Source organism: Mustelus asterias, chromosome 3, assembly GCF_964213995.1.
Source record: "Mustelus asterias chromosome 3, sMusAst1.hap1.1, whole genome shotgun sequence".
Classification (NCBI taxonomy): domain Eukaryota; kingdom Metazoa; phylum Chordata; class Chondrichthyes; order Carcharhiniformes; family Triakidae; genus Mustelus; species Mustelus asterias.
In genome coordinates, this window is record NC_135803.1 from 145,247,274 (window position 1) to 145,264,871 (window position 17,598).

Below are 17,598 nucleotides of genomic sequence, written 5' to 3' on the forward strand. Positions count from 1 at the left end.
AGGGAGAATTTTGCATGGCCAATGCACCTAACCAGCATGTCTTTTGGTCTGTGGGAAAAAACCAGAGCACCCGGAGGAAACCCATGCAGGCATGAGGAGAATGTGCAGACTCCGCACAGACAGTGACCCAAGCTGGGAATCGAACCCAGGTCCCTGGCACTGTGAGGCAGCAGTGCTAACCACTGTACCACTGTGCTGCCCAATGATTGTGACATGGAGCCTAACCTGGTTTTGGTTATTGGAAATCTGTTCCAGTTAGGTATAGTCTGATAACGCTTTCTGCATCTATCATTAAAGTAGAAAGAACAGAGTGCGTTTGGTACCAGCGCACTGCACCAGACGTGACCAGTTTCTAATCTCAGATTTGTTATTGAGTCAAGGTTGGAACCCAGGGCTGTTTATACGTCATAGTTGGTATATTGACACACCAGATTAGTCTAATAAATGGACCGCTGAGGTGTGGCTTTACATTAACAATCATCGATGTTTAAGATCTTGACCTTAATCGTGACAATGAAAGGAAATGTCAAGTCAGTCCATAGTTTATTGCATATTTCAGGGGAATGGGAGGAATTATACAATCATCCCTGAGTTTTCCGTATGCTGGTTTATTGGGCTAGTTCTGTCATTAGGGAATGAAGTTACCCAGTCACATTCTTCGAGAGCTGATGTATTGCTCACAGGATGATGAAATGGGGGCAAGAGGGTTTATCCTTGTATACTTGTATAAGTGGTATTGTAAAATTCTTTCCAGGTCTTGTCTATTCTGCGAGCCAGAGAATGGTTCATTGGCCAGAGAGGAAAGATTCGTTAAATTTGTCCTGAGGATGAAGAGTTCTCCCTTTACTATCACCATGCTCGTGTAACATCACCTAGTCTGCTCAGATGTGAAACAGCAACCCGAGTGCAATTGTAAAGGCGTTAATCACAATATCTAATCTAATTTAAAATCAATCAGCAGTTCTCCCATCAGTGTTGAACTTCACAATAAAACACACATAATCTTTGATGGAGGAGCAGTAACGCAAATGCAGCAAAGACCTGAGTTCGTTATATTTTAGCCTTCAAAGGGTGCTCTCCTGTAACTAAATATCTCCAAATAAAACAATGGTCTCTTTCCTTTGTAACAAATGCACTCGTTGCTCCTTATATATTGTGTGAATTATTTGTGCTTTTTCCTTGCCAGGTTTAAAGTTTATTTATTTATTAGCCACAAGTAGGCTTACATTAACACTGCAATGAAATTACTGTGAAAATCCCCTAGTCCACGCAGACACGGGGAGAATGTGCAGACTCCGCACGGACAGTAACCCAAGATGGGAAACGAACCCAGGTCCCTGGCCCTATGAGGCAGCAGTGCTAACCACTGTACCACCACGCCGCATTGACTTGCTCCTCTAACATAGGACACTGTGCCGCTACATGTAATGTCAGCAAGGCCCACTGTTTGTTTAGAATTCATAGCGGTGAAACATGTATTCATCAAGCAAAGAATTCAGCGCAGCAGTCCGCAAGGCACAGAATTGAAAGCACAAAATTCTTCCTACAATTATCCTAAATGTTTATTGGAGAACAAGGAAAAGCATATTGCTTGAGTATTGCATGCATGAGATGTGAGGATAATTGTTTTGGTGTGGTGCGTAGTGTTGTGATATTTTCAATCCAGTTATGATACCGCTGATAAGATCAAATCTCCCTCCATGATTGGAAAGGAGTTGTGGATGTGTGCTGAACCCTTTTGTCCCCATTTCATCATCCTGTGAGGAATACATCAGCTCTCGAAGAATGTGACTGGGTAACTTCATTCCCTAATGACAGGCACGGTAGCACAGTGGTTAGCACTGCTGCTTCACAGCTCCAGGGACCTGGGTTCGATTCCCGGCTTGGGTCACTGTCCGTGTGGAGTTTGCACATTCTCCTCGTGTCTGCGTGGGTTTCCTCCGGGTGCTCCGGTTTCCTCCCACAGTCCAAAGATGTGCGGGTTAGGTTGATTGGCCATGCTAAAAATTGCCCTTAGTGTCCTGAGATGCGTAGGTTGGAGGGATTAGTGGGTAGATATGGGGGTAGGGCCTGGGTGGGATTGTGGTCGGTGCAGACTCGATGGGCCGAATGGCCTCTTTCTGTACTGTAGGGTTTCTATGATTTCTACCCATTCAGAAGTCATCTCGTTCTAGCGAGGAAGGGATTTTTAAAAATTGGGCCAATAAACAAAAGATACATTAGTTACACAGCAACCGTGTGTGAAATGCTGTGGGTATAGCAACTACCTGTTTTTTGCTTAACAGTGACTGACAGGCTGAGGTCAGGACTGCAAACAATAGGGGTTTATGCAGCTCCTATGCACCGTTTCAGCTCAGAATCCACGATAATGTGTTTGGAAACTGCAGAAGTTCTGAGCAGCTGAGTTTTGCATTCTTTTGCCTAGTCCTCAAGGGAATCATAGAGTCCTTACAGTGCAGAAGGAGGCTATTTGGCTCATCGAGTCTGCACCCACTCTCTGACACAGTATCTTAACCAGGCCCTATTCCTGTAACCCCTCACATTTACCCCATTCATCGACCTAACCTACACATTTAGAGACATTAAGGGGCAATTTAACATGGCCAATCCACCAAACTTGCACATCTTTGAAGTGTGGGAGGAAACCCACGCAGACACGGGGAGAATGTGCAAACTCCACAGAGATAGTCACCCAAGGCTGGAATTGAACCTGTATCCCTGGCGCTGTCAGGCAGCAGTGCTAACCACTGTGCCACCGTGCCACGGAAGCACTTCACACCTGTCTTAATTGCATGTCCTGGTGTTTTCACTAATGAATTAAACAGAGTATTCATGGAGAAATGAGGATGAAGCACTGATTAATAATCAAAATAGAATTTAAAAGTTTGTGTTGTACAGAAAGTGCTTTCAGTAACTCAATAAGTACACTTGACTGCCACCAAGCCATATAGAATGGGAAGGTCTTGGGTTCAATCCTTGACCTCTGGCCGATCTTAGTTATTTAAATTCTGGGCATTATATAATTTACTTCATTAGCCACCATGATGGAATGGGAAATCAGTCAGGGTTCCTGCTTGTCAAATTACCCATTCCGCAATGAGGTATGTGTCATAGATAAATCTAAAAACAAAACAAAAAAATGCCAAGTTAGTTAGGGAGAGATGGAAAAGACAAATAAAAAAGTATTTGTTACCACAAGAGAGAACAAGTGACTGATGAATGACTTCAACAAGTTTTTACTGGCATTGATGGGTTACAGGAGGCTTTTGTGAAATAATAATTTAAGGATGTGGGTTACATCCTTCTTGTTGACCCCCCAGCTAGGGTTGGACATATCCCGAGGGCTGTTTCTCTCTTTATGTTCACATGTGGGTGTCACGGGTTAGACCAGCATTTATTGCCCATCTATGATCGCCCTTGAGGAGATGACAAAGAGTCATCTGTACTCGAAACATCAGCTCTTTTCTCTCCTTACAGATGCTGCCAGACCTGCTGAGATTTTCCAGCGTTTCTCTTTTGGTTTTAAATGTGTGGGGTTACAGGAATAGGGCAGAAGGGAGGGCCTGGGTGGGATTCTGTTCCGGAGAGTCAGTGCAGACTCGATGGGCCGGATAGCCTCTTTCTGCACTGTAGGGATTCTGTGGTTTTGTTCCATTAGCCTTCCAAATAGTTTACTGCACCTGCAATCCGGTCTTCGGTGACTTATGGACACGGACACCCAGGTCCCTTTGTACATCTACACTTTCTAATATCTTAGCAGTTAGGAAATACTCTGCATATCTGTTCCTTCTGTCAAAGCGAGTTATCTCACATCTTTCCACTTATATTCAATCTGCCATGCTCTTGTCTACTCACTGAATCATAGAATCATAGAATCCCTACAGTACAGAAAGAGGCCATTCGGCCCATCGAGTCTGCACCGACCACAATCCCACCAAGGCCCTACCCCAATATCCCTACATATTTACCCACTAATCCCTCTAAACTACGCATCTCTGGACTCTAACGGGCAATTTTTTTTTTTAGCATGGCCAATCAACCTAACCCACACATCTTTGGACTGAACCTAGGTCCAGTTCACTGAATCTGTCCAAACTTTCCTGTAGCCGCTCCACATCTTCCTCACAGCACACATTTCCTCCCAGCTTTGTATCATCCGCAAACTTGGAAATATTACATTTGGGGCGGGGGTTTGCCCGGAAACTGTCCCGGAACAGTAAAATCCTGCCTGAGGTCAATGGACTTTTCCATGTTGCACCCCTCGCCCGCTCCAATTCCCATGGTGAGTGGAATGGTAAAATTCCAGCCATGGTCCCCACATCCAAATAATTGATACATATTGTGAACAGCTGGAGCTCATGTACCCCACAGCCTGCCAATGTGAAAATCACCTGTTTATTCCTACTCTCTGCTTTCTGCTTGTTAGCCAATCCTCAACCCATAACAGCATCAATCCACCACATGGTCATTCTATCTCTCAGACTACCTTGCCACCACACTCCTGCCATTGGACTGTGTGGAGTTTGCATGTCTGTGTGGGACCCAGTTCAATTCCGGTCTTGTGTGACTGTGCGGAGTTTGCATATTCTCCCCGTGTCTGTGTGGGTTTCCTCCGGGTGCTCCAGTTTCCTCCCATAGTCCAAAGATGTGCAGGTTAGGTGGATTGGCCATGTTAAATTGCCCTTTGGTATCCCAAGAAATGTAGGTTAGGGGGAGTTAGTGGGGTAAATGCTAGGGGTCACGGGGATAGGGCAGGGTGGACCTAGGTAAGATGCTCTTTTGGAGAGTCGGTGCAGACCGGATGGGCCGAATGTCCTCCTTCTGCCGGGATTCTAGGTTGGCCATAGGCCCCCACTTGCAGTGTGCCATCTCTGTAGCCAATCGGAAATACTCCATTGTCCCATTGGAAGATTCTTGACAATTAGTTAAAAAAACTTTTCCTTCCAAATGTAATTTTTTTTCTATTGCCCCCATGATCTGTCTACTGGGTTTGCTCAGAGCAGCGTCCTTTAGTATGCTGAAGGCTGGCCGATCCTATGTCCCAACTGGTGTTCTTGCCAGTTGCAGTGATGTCCAGGTTGGTTTGGGGCGGTCTTGTCCAAGCTCAGCCACTAGGGGAAGGCTGTGTGCCTGTGCAAAGGCAAAGGCTGAGAAGCTACACTTGGAGACAGAGTGGAGAGAGGGGCAGGAGGGTGTGTAACAGAGAGACAAAAAAACAAATCGGCAACACGGAGGAAACAACCGAAATCAAGCCGGAACGAACACCATGTCCAGCCCAAGAGGAGGCCAGCCCGGAAGGGTGGCGGAACCTCCTGAAGGAGGCTGGGGCTGGGTCATCGTCTTCGATCTCTTTGCGGTAAGTGAGAAGTTTCACAGCGAGAGGATGAATTGCAGCAAGTACCTGTTGCAATACCAGGAGAGAGTTGCAAGCAGCGGATGAGCCTCTGTGCCAATGGGTTCTGCACGAAACTAAACTCTGTGTGTGTGTGTGCGGGAGGGGGTTCTCACTCCAGCTGGATTTTTTTGGGGGGGAGAATTTATTTCAGAATCTGTCCGGGATAAGAGGCGATTGACGGAGACGCTATTTTTCTATTAAACAAAGTGAAAGTCTCTGTAATGAAGGAAGCTTTCCTGTTTTCGAGTCAGATTGGAAATTGAATGCTAAAAATGAGGATGAAACGAATTAGTCACATCGCTGTAGCTCAAAAGTTTTTTTGATTTGATTTAATATTGTCACATGTATTGGGATACAATGAAAGTATTGTTTGTTGCGCACTGTACAGACACAAACATACCGTTCATAGAGTACATAAGGGAGAAGGAAAGGAGAGGGTGCAGAATGTAGTGTTACAGTCACAGATAGGGTGTAGAGAAAGATCTCGAATTACTAAACTAGAAAGAGTGCAGAAAAGATTTACTAGGATGCTACCGGGACTTGACGGTTTGAGTTATAAGGAGAGGCTGGATAGATTCAGATTTTTTTCCCTGGAGCGTAGGAGGAGCGTAGTGATCTTATAGAGGTTAATAAAATAATGAGGGGCATAGATCAGCTAGTCAACATCTTTTCCCAAAGGTAGGGGAGTCTAAAACTAGAGGGCATAGGTTTAAGGTGAGAGGGGAGAGATACAAAAGGGTCCAGAGAGGCACTTTTTTTCACAAAGAGGGTGGTGTGTGTATGGAACAAGCTGCCAGAGGTAGTAGTAGAGGCAGGTACAATTTTGTCTTTTAGAAAGCATTTAGACAGTTACATGGGTAAGATGAGTATAGAGGGATATGGGCCAAATGCGGGCAATTGGGATTAGCTTAGTGCTTGAAAAAAGGGCAGCATGGACAAGTTGGGCCAAAGGGCCTATTTCCATGCTGTAAACCTCCATGACTCTATGACTCTATGAGTCATATGAAGAGGAGCAGTGTATTTATAATAATATAAATAATTACAAGTGTGCGTTGGTTATTTTAATGTTGCAATTTGTGAAGATTGTTCAAAGCAATTTTCACTGGTGTGTAGCTAAAATTGGCATAGCCTCACTCAATGTCCCAAGATCCTTAAGTTGGCTTGAAGGTGGCCGGCAAGCTTCTGGCGATAGTTTAATGGCTGGCTGGTGGCTTGCATTGCTGGTCAATGATAGTCAGAAGCCCCCAAAATGTGGCCCATAAGTTTCCCTGCTCCAGTGCTGCTTTACACCTACCATCTGCAGCTTGGTTACCAAGAAGACAAGTGGGGTGAAAGGGACAATGGGCTGTGAGAAGGTGGCCTGTGAGGTTCAGGGTGGGAATATCATCTCCAACGGTTTCAGCCCCGCCAATGGCCACAGCCTGAGTGGTGGCCATTCCAATGGCAAGCACCCTCTACTTTCTGGAGAGCGAGGATATGTTGTGCCTGACTTTGCTGGTTAACTCCTGCCTCCTGTGACATGCCCCCCCCCCCCCCCCTTGTCTTGCAAGAGAGTTAAGAGTGCCAGTGAGTGTGATATACTATGGTTGTTGTGCCTGTCATAGTTGAATAGCTGGCAGTGCATACAAGCGGAGAGATTTGGTTGTGAGGCTCAGAGCAGTGTTAAACACTGAGACGAGGTTATGAATGTTGGGTGTGAATTATTGAATCATAGAATCCTACAGTGCATAAGGAAGCCACTCAGCCCATTGAGTCTGCACCGACCACAATCCCACCAGGTCCTATCACCACAACCCCATGCATTTACTCTGCCAGTCCCCCTGTGCTTGATAGAGAATGCCGGTAGATGAGTGATGGGTTAAGGGTGCATTGAGCAGTCTGGGTGGTGGGTAGTGCGGTAGTTGGGATAGGGCATCCGAAGATACTGACCTTGACCTCTCATGCTAGGTCATGAAATTTCTTTCTGCACTGCGTCCAGATCTTCCAGGCTACATTGCTGACATTGCCAGCGATTCACTATCTGCTCTCACAGCTTTCTCAGTGCCTGTCTGGGCCTCTTGCCCCTTCTGCGAAGACAGCCTGCCTCTCTCCTCCTGTCCAGATCCTGCAGTAAAACCCCCATTGCTGCCTCAGAGAATCCGGGAGCTCACATTTTGTCCTCAAGGGCTATATTCACTCTTCTTCCTGCTCAGAGACTATCCTTCAACTATTTCCAGCACTTCCAGCCAGAATGCACTTTCCCTTTAAGAGAGGCTTTAAGTAACGCAGGTTATCTTTAAATGCTGCTAGCGGGAGGCCTGGTGGCACTGTGGGTGGCAGCCTTGCCTCAGCCAGAAGATTTGGGCTTCGAGTCCCGCCTCGGACTTTGTTGGCCATGGGCGTTCATAATCTGCAAATCCTTCCTGTGTACCCATAGAAAGTGCTATGAGCAGGGGATCCTGGTAAGCTAGAACTGTGTGGTCACTGCATTCTCTCCATGTTGAAAAAAAACACAGTAAGAAGCCTCACAACACCAGGTTAAAGTCCAACAGGTCCAACCAAACCTGTTGGACTTTAACCTGGTGTTGTGAGACTTCTTACTGTGCTTACCCCACTCCAACGCTGGCATCTCCGCATCATGAAAAAAACACTCCATGCACAAGCTCTTGCCATGTGTTGCAAGCACCCTCCTCACTTTGAGGGACTGATGATGAAATGCTGCCAGCCTTACACGAACTTGGGGCCCTCGCTGATGTTTGCGTGCAGCCACTCAGCAGTATGGTTACTCCGGAGCTGCACACTGGCATCATGGAAAATAGCAGGCAGCATGAATGAATGAATTGGCTTTGGTTGATTCCTCATCCCCTTTGCTCATTTTTCAGCATTATCCAGGTTTTCCCCCAGTGTGTGGTACAGGGACCCGGGTTTAGTTCCCGGCTTGAGTCACTGTCTGTGTGGAGTTTGCACATTCTCCCCGTGTCTGCGTGGGTTTCCTCCGGGTGCTCCGGTTTCTTCTCACAGTCCAAAGATGTGCGGCCTAGGTGGATTGGCCACGCTAAATTGCCCCTTAGTGTCAGGGGGACTAGCTAGGGTAAATGCATGGGGTTATGGGGATAGAGTCTGGGTGGGATTGTGGTCGGTGCAGACTTGGTGGGCCAAATGGCCTCCTTCAGCACTGTAAGGTTCTATGATTCTACCTGCAGCCTCCGATGATCCACGCAATGTGCACAACTGACTCCAGGACTGGTGTCAGAAGTTACTTCATGTTACAAAATATCATGGAAATTCAAGTTTCTTCTTTTGTTTTCCTACTTCATCTTGATGGTAGATTGTTGCTGAAGTTTGATCATGCACCTAATCTGTGGCATATTTGGTCAAGGTGGACTTGATGTGTACAAAGCAAAGAAGCATTCATTCCCAAGTACTGCTATTCCTCAATAGGATGGGTACATCTTGTTCTTGAACAAATTAAGTTTGTGTAAAGAAAAATTGCAGAACACGAGATGTAAGGATATTAATGAATTGCATCCATTTTAATTGCTTAAAAAGGTCCACTGGTAACAAAGCAGGCACAAAGAGTTGCTAGGCTTCCTTCTTTACCTAAATTCCAATTATTTTATACCCTGTGTGTTTCGTCTTAGCTGTGGAATATTTTGTGTGTCACTCTAGTACCAGCACAATGGGCTCGGTGGAGCCCATATATGGGTGGATGTAAGAAGTAACAATGGGAAGAAGACACTGGTGGCAATAATCTATAGGCCCCCTACCAGCATCTATACTGCAGGGTGGAGAATAAATCAGGAGAAAATGAGAGTATGTAAAAAAGGCAGTATATTAATCATGGCTGACTTTAATCTTCATGTGGATTGGGAAAATCAAACTGGCGGAGGTAGGTAGCCATGAGGAGGAATTCACAGACTGTATTCGGGACAGTTTTCGAGAACAATATGTTGCACAATGTGCGGGTTAGGTTGATTGGCCATGCTAAATTGACCCTAGTTTCAGGGGGGGTTAGCAGGATAAATGTGTGGGGTTATGGGAACAGGGATCTGGGTGGGACTGTGGTCAGTGCAGACTCGATGGGCCGAATGGCCTCCTTCTGAACTCTTGGGATTCTATGATTCTATGGAATCAACCAGGGACCAGGCTATTTTGCTTCTGATAATGTGTAATGATATAGGTTTAGTTAACAATCTCAGAGTAAAAGATTCCCTAGGAAACACTGACCATAACTTGTTAGAATTAGCATTTAGTTTGAGAGTGAGAAATTTGGGTCAGAAGCAAGTGTGCTAAACTTTAATAATTTTTACAAAGAAACGAGAGCGGAGTTGGCTGGTGTGGACTGGGAAAGGAGTTTAGCAGAAAAGACAGTTGATCAGCAATGAAAACAGTTCATGAATCACAACAAAGATATTTCCCAATGAGGAAATAATCAACCTTGGTCAACCAAGGAAGTCAAAGATTGTATTAAGCTGAAGCATATAATGTGGCAAAAATTAATGGTAAGCCTGAGGATTGGGAAAGTTTTAAGAACCAACAAAAGGTCCAAAAAATTCAAAAAGAAAATAGAAGAGAGAGAAGCTAAACGATGAGGGCAAACTGGCAAGTAATATAAAAATGGAAAATAAGAGCTTCTTTAAATACATAAAAAGGAAGAGAGGTCAAAGTGAACATAGGCCCCTTAGAGAATGAGACTGGGGAAATAATAATGGGGAACCAGGAAATGGCAGAGAAGTTAAATAAATACTTTGCTTCTGTCTTCATGGTTGAAGACACTAATAACATTCCAGAAATACGAAATAATCCAGGTGCAAAAAGGAAGGAGAAAATAAACACAATAACTATCACTAGAGAAAAAATACTAGGGAAACCAATGGCTGATCAGCCCCCTGGGACTGATGAGTTGCATCCTAGGATATTAAAGGAAGTAGCTACAGAGACAATGGCCGGAAGTTTACCAGCCTGCCCGCCACGGGAATTGGAGCAGGCGAGGGGCGGACCATGGAGAGATCTGTTGACCTCGGGCGGGATTTTATGGTTTCGGGACGAGCGAGGCCGTGAAATCCTGCGCAGTGGATGCGCTGATAGTAATCTTCCTTAAATTCTGGAAAAGTTCCAGAGGATTGGAAAACTGCCAATGTAAAACCCTTATTCAAAATGGGAGGGAGACAAAATGGGTAACTATAGGCCAGTTAGCTTAGCATCTGTCATTGGAAAAATGTTAGAGTAAAGGATGTAACAGCAGAGGATTTCGAAATGCATTGGCCAGAATTCTCCAGTCTTGCATGCTGTGCTACTGCTGTCAGCGAGAATGGGGTATTTGGCGCTCAGCCAAATCTCTGTTCACAGCAGCAGGACTAGATCATCCCAGCCACGGGCGACGTCAGAGAATTCTGACCATAATATAATCAAGCAGAGTCAGCATGGCTTTGTGAAGGGGAAATAATGCCTGATAAATTTATTAGAGTCCCTGGTGCTGTGAGGCAGCAGTGCTAACCAGTGTGCCACGGTGGTCCCCTTATCTAAGGAAAGATATTGTAAAGTAAAGTAAAGTTTATTTATTAGTCACAAATAAGGCTTACATTAACACTGCAATGAAGTTACTGTGAAATTCCCCTAGTTGCCACATTCTGGCGCCTGTTTGGGTCAATGCACCCAACCAGCACGTCTTTCAGAATGTGGGAGGAAACCAGAGCACCCGGAGGAAACCCACGCAGACATGAGGAGAATGTGTAAACTCCACACAGACAGTGACCCAAGCCGGGAATTAAACCCGGGTCCCTGACACTGTGAAGCAGCAGTGCTAACCACTGTACTACCGTGCTGCCCCAGGAAAGATATTGGAGGTAATCCAAGAAGGTGCACTAAGTTGATCCCATGTATGGAGGGATTTTCTTATGAGGAAAGGCTGAGTAGGTTGGACCTGTACTCACTGGAGTTTAGAAGAATGAGAGGCGACCTTATTGAGGCATATAGGATTCTCAGGGGGCTTGACAGGGTAGAGAGGTTGTTTCCCCCTGTTTGAGAGTCTTAAGACTAGAGGGCATAATCTCAGAGTAAAGGGTTGCCCATTTAAGACAGAGGACAATGTTGTGGGCAGGACATGGCCCGTGCAAAGATCCATTAACCTTGGGCGGGAGTTTCTGGCCTTGGGGTGAGCATGGCTGGAAAATCCCACCCAGAGATAAGGAGGAATTTCTTTCCTCGGGAGGGTAGTGAATCTGTGGAACTATTCACCACAGAGGGCTGTAGGGGTTGGGTCGTTAAGCATGTTCAAGACGGAGATAGATTTTCAATGGGTAAGAGAATTGAGGATTATGGGTATAAGGTGGGAAAGTGGAGTTGAGGATTATATCAGATCAGTTGTGATCTCATTGAATGACGTAGCAGACTCAATGAGCCAAATGGCCTACTTCTAATCCTATGTTTTATGATCTTATGGTGACATTAGTTTGAGAGCTTGACCATGACTCGCATGTTGGTGTTTGCTCATGGATTGCTTAGTCATGAATTGGAATAGAAACTATCCCCAGTTGGTTTCTAGTACTTAGAATTAAGGGTATTTTACATCTGTGATACAGAAAGAGGTAGTATTCCAGACATCATAACTCATATAGCTTTGGTATTAGAAAATAAGTAGTAAATTATATGAGTCATGTCAGAATGGAATGTTGGACTGTGTTTCATATTACTTCCCTGATGAAGAAGGATCCACGAACAATCCATTTATATTTATAGGGTGTCGCGGCAGCACAGTGGTTAACGCTGCTACCTCACAATGCTAGGGACCCAGGTTCAGTTACGACCTTGGGTGACTTTGTGGAGCTTCCATGTTTTTCCTGTGTCTGTGTGGGTTTCCTCCAGGCACTCCAATTTCCTCCCACAGTCCAAAGATGTGCATGTTAGGTGGATTGGTCGTGGTAAATTGCCTGTTAGTGTCCCATGCATAAATTAGATGGATTAGCCATGGGTAATGCATGGGGTTACAGGCATACGGCGTCGGAGAGGGCCTGGGTAAGATACTCTGTCAGACAATTGCTGCAGACTCAATGGGCTGAACGGCCTCTTCTGCATTGGAGGGATTCTATGATTCTATCGTGAACAGTGTCACGATGAGGGATGTGTTGTCGAGAATGTTTTGTAGTTTCTCTTAAAGAGACCTCAGCAATGTGGGTACCTAGGCTATAAGCTATTAGCAGATACGTACTTAAGAGGACCATGAGCATTTTCATATGTTACAATTTGCTATATTGCCTCCACACCAAGTTAATGAACAAAAAGTAATGTGAGAGTTTACATGAGGTGAATGAGATGATATAATAAAACCCGTCAGAAGCAGAGGAGACAATGCGTGCAGTTTTGAACAAGCAAATCGCTCTTTGTTGAGTAGCAGTCTTTTATTTGCATGTCAAATTTCCTACCTTCATTCTTTCTGAATTTGTTACAGATAAACTTTAATTGTGTTGAGGCCATTCAGTTGCTTTTTATGTTGCTCAACTGTCTCCAAATTACGGAATACATTTATTGTTCAGATTCTCTGAACCCAGCTACAAGGGAACCTAAGGGAGGATTTTCATTTAAACTAAATTTTTGGATCAGTTATTGTGAATCTAGCCAATCATTCCTGCAGCACTGAGTTCAGTCAGTACTTATTGGCAATTTGTTGCCAAGGTCATCAAGTGAGTTCTCTCATGACTCATCGTTTCAGAGATGGTGGAAGAATTCCCGTTCAACGTTGAAGTTTTGAAATCGGTGACAATTATGTACTTCCTGTGCGCAGAAAATGGAAAAACCCATTTAAATGCCCCCTCGAGATGATCTCAACCAGCTAACTGAGATTGTCAAACTTGCCTGTTCTGTACTCGAGACGGATTGAAAATGTTGAGAGCATAAAAAGTTCCATATTTCTAAATGAGCCGAGTCTCTGGGAAGAGGCATCTTGTATGCAACATGAAGTGCGATAACCAGTCTTCAGCAAAGCATTCCCCTCATGGCTGGGGTAAGAACAAAAGTGACTGTCGATAGTTTGGCGCCACTTTGGACTTCGCTCTGTATCCCACAATCCTCTCCAAGTTGCCATAGTGACATACGCAAAGACATTATGGCCAGGCCCTTTTGTAGTAGTAATGATATTGCCATTGCTGTTTGCTTTCATCATTCCACTGAAACTGACAGCAACCTCTGCAGTCCACATCTGTACATAATAAGCCACAAATCCAGAAGTTGCAATCAGTGATTCTCCACTTGTGTGGGTGTACTATTCAGGTATCCTTACATAATGCAAGTCTGGGAATCAATGGAATTGGCAAGAACTTGGATTCATACGGCAGCTCACCACCACCTTCTCGGGGGCAATTTGGGGTGGGCAATAAAATGCTGGCCTTGCCAGTGATGCCCACATTCTGTGAAAGAGTGAAGAAAAAGACTGCATTTCAAAGCCCCTTGAAAATTTGCACCATGTGGAATGAAGTGGGGCTGAGTTTTTAACAATGTTCTGACTTCATAATTGCTGCTAAATATAGTCACTGGCTATGCAGAACTGCTTTTCTGTTTGTGGAACATTACTAAAAAAAAATGCTGTTTAAAAAATTTATTTTTTAAAGTTTATTCATCCTTATTTTTGATTTAACTTAAAATCATTGTCATTTATTTGCTGTCTCAATATCGGTTACTTTTAATTTAAATTTTAAGTGCTTTTAACTTCCTAGTTTGCGGCGTAATAGGGGTGACAAACTCGAGCCATGGAGGCACCCTGACCAAAGCCAGAACTATGGCTGCATTCAGCATCTTCAGCTCAACATCATAGAATCCCTACAGTGCAGAAAGAGGCCATTCAGCCCATCGAGTCTGCATTGACAACAATCCCTCCCAGGCCCTATTCCTGTAACCTCACGTATTTATCCTGTCACTAAGGGGCAATTTAGCATGGCCAATTAACCTAACCTGCACATCTTTGGACTGTGGGAGGAAACCAGAGCATCTGGAGGAAACCCACGCAGACATGGGGAGACGTGCAGATTCCGCACAGACAGTGACCCAAGCTGGGAATCGAACCCGGGTCCCTGGCGCTGTGAGGCGGCAGTGCTAACCACTGTGCCACCATGCCACCCACCGTCAGAATCCAGCCTAATGAGCATCAGTGTCCCACCTCACAAGTCAGAGTGAGACCATGTTCGTTGTTCTGATAAAAGGTCATCAATCTGAAACGTTAACTCTGTTCGACTCCACAGATGCTGCTTAACCTGTTGAGTATTTCCGCTTTTATGTTCTGTGGGCTGTGTGATCCTTTGTCCTCTTCACTGTCTGGTCTAACTCTGTTTAGGTGCTGGTAATGTGGTTCAAAATGGCCGCAGTATCTACCAGATACGGGGGGGGGGGGGGGGGGGGGGGGGATAGTCAAAATAAAGCAGAAATTGGTCACGTTGGAGTGACTCTTCCTGTCCTCTGTGGGTGATCATCAGTGCAAGTTACTCTTGGTGTGGCTGGACGTAGCACAGATCTGGTCCATATCCCAATCCTGCACTGCTGTAGTAACCTAAGCCATCTTCCACTTTCTCTGGAGATCGAATATGCACTTTGTACGAATCTCCAGATAAAGAATTAAGACAGGTGCCTAATGTTGCCTGCATCCTGAAGGCCACCTTTATGAGTGGCTACATCAAGTTGTGTGTACACAAACGGCAAATGGTGAGCTCCTATCTGTCCCTGATGTTGTGAAGGATGGATTTGGCCACATTACCATGGAATGTTCGATTCAGTTGAATCATGCCGCACCACCTTTCCCTCTTGGTAAGGTTTGTGCTAAAAAAACACTTTTGACCACAAATCCATCAAGCAATGGTCCATATAGAAGGATCCTTGAGGCCCTGTGGGAAAAGGTGATGATGGATCCTGTCAGATGACTCCTTGAACAGACTTTCAAAGCCATTTGGCAAAATGTCTCATCACAAGAACTTTCAAACAAGCATCAGTCCATAGCTTTGTTGGTGGTGAGAATGGCTTTCCCCATCAGACCCTTCCTGCACGCTCAGAGTTTCATCATCTCCACACGCAGCTGCAATGGAGAAAAGACCATCGTCCATTGCCTTTCAGAATGTAACTTTGCAAAGAATGTCTAGAAAGAGATGCAGTGGCTTTTATTGGAGTTCACCCCTAGCAACTATAATGGGGCAGCACAGTGGCACGGGGGGGGGGTGACACGGTGCCACAGGGGGCAGCACGGTGGCACAGGGGGCAGCACGGTGGCACAGGGGGCAGCACGGTAGCACAGTGGTTAGCACGGCTGCCTCACAGCACCAGGGACCCGTGTTCAATTCCAGCCTCGGGTGTGGAGTCTACATGTTCTCCCTGTGTTTGTGTGGGTTTCCTCCCACAGTCCAAAGATGTAGAGGTTAGGTGGATTGGCCATGGTAAATTGCCCCTTAGTGTCAGGGGATTAGCAGGGTAAATGCATAGGGTTGCAGGTGTAGGGCCTGGCTGGGATTGTTTTCGGTACAGACTCAATGGGCTGAAGGGCCTCCTTCTGCACAGTAGGGATTCTATGATGATACCAGACTGTGTGCTCTATGGCCTGATCCCAGCGATGCACACTGAGACAACCATGGAGGACTATCAACTTGGGCTGTCTTTGGTCAGCCCAAAACGTGTTGGTCTTCCAATCTAAAGTGCCGTCCATGGCCAAGTGTTGCAAATTGGAACATTCCAAGGTTCAGGACTAGGTGTTGCCGGATGCAGTGAAGCTTGGTGCCACAATGATCCCATGGGGTAAGGCCACTGTTCATAGGCTCCTCCTGCCATAGCACATTGAGGGGCTGGATCCCATGCAAAACCCCTTCGGCTGTATGTATCTGTTTGATTCATAGAATTCATAGAAACCCTACAGTACAGGAAGAGGCCATTCGGCCCATCGAGTCTGCACCGACCACAATCCCACCTAGGCCCTACCCCCACAGCCCTACACATTTTACCCACTAATCCCTCCAACCTACGCATCTCAGGACACTAAGGGCAATTTTAGCATGGCCAATCAACCTAACCCGCACATCTTTGGACTGTGGGAGGAAACCGGAGCACCCGGAGGAAACCCACGCAGACACGAGGAGAATGTGCAAACTCCACACAGACAGTGGCCCAAGCCGGGAATCGAACCCAGGTCCCTGGAGCTGTGAAGCAGCAGTGCTAACCACTGTGCTACCGTGCCGCCCACATTTGCAATCTGCATTGTAAGTGGCATCAGGCACCCTAGATTGCCAGGTACTGTATTTAACCAAAATGATCCGTATTGTACATTACAACCTGCCACACCAGAAGTGGATTGCAGCGTACCTTCATAAATTTAATGAATATGTTTTATTTTTGGGAAAGAACTCACGTTCCCGCAGTAGAGGAATGGAAAGAATCTAAAATGAGAGGAAAATGTCAAGAAATAGCACATGGAAATAATAACTGTAGTCTGCTTAGCTGCTCACAATGAATTCCTTGGGATGGTTCAGCATCACTCCCTTCTGCCTCCCAACACTTTCAGAAATTCCTCCAACAACACAGTACAAAGTATTTCCACTAACTCCACTGCCACAAAAGCAAGTCAAAAAGCACTTAAGTCTAAGGCTGAACCCTCTGCACAGCGCCAGTGAGATGGTTCCTCATGCAGCTGAATGCACATGGAACTGAGAAAGTTTAAAAAAGATCACTAACAGGACCTGTGAAATCCAAAAAGGCAGGTCCGGCACCAAATCACCGTTAGATGCTGACTGATGTAATAATCTGCCCACTCCACATGCATCCACTGTGTACAGCACTAATGCCCTTTCAAGCATGGTTGGCAGTGCCATAAGTGGTCGGAAATTGGTTGGCCACCATTTCCAGTACCTACGGTATTACAGAGTCCAAACTTACACCCTTGTGTTTACCCTCATATCCCACAGAACATTAAGCGCGCAATCTTACCGGCAATTCACGCCGGGCTCCCGCTGCAGCGAAGTCGGAGTATTGGGTACCCAGCCAAAACTCCGTTCGCTGCAGCGGGATGGGAAACCTTACCCGTAGAATGTAACATTCTGGCCCGAGATTTTCTCACCAAGTGGTAAATATCCCTGCATTATAATTAATGCTGGAACAAATTGATTCATTCGCAACTCCAGCACCACATTTGCGATGTTTTCTTTTGTTGAAGGCTGTGTTTACTTTTTGACAGTACATTGCAGATTGTTTAAAGCTACCTCGGA

The 17,598-nt window shown here is 45.5% G+C and overlaps 1 protein-coding gene across 1 annotated transcript in view; it reads left to right on the top strand.

The window, feature by feature from the left end:
* The first annotated feature begins 5,159 nt into the window (after nt 1–5,159).
* The window catches only part of LOC144491683 (monocarboxylate transporter 5-like), a 69,338-nt gene continuing 56,899 nt past the window's right edge, over nt 5,160–17,598 (top strand). The window contains exon 1 of the mRNA XM_078209855.1: nt 5,160–5,356. Within this exon, the coding sequence (XP_078065981.1) occupies nt 5,267–5,356 (90 nt within the window). The 5' untranslated portion in view covers nt 5,160–5,266. The remainder of the gene's footprint in view (nt 5,357–17,598) is intronic.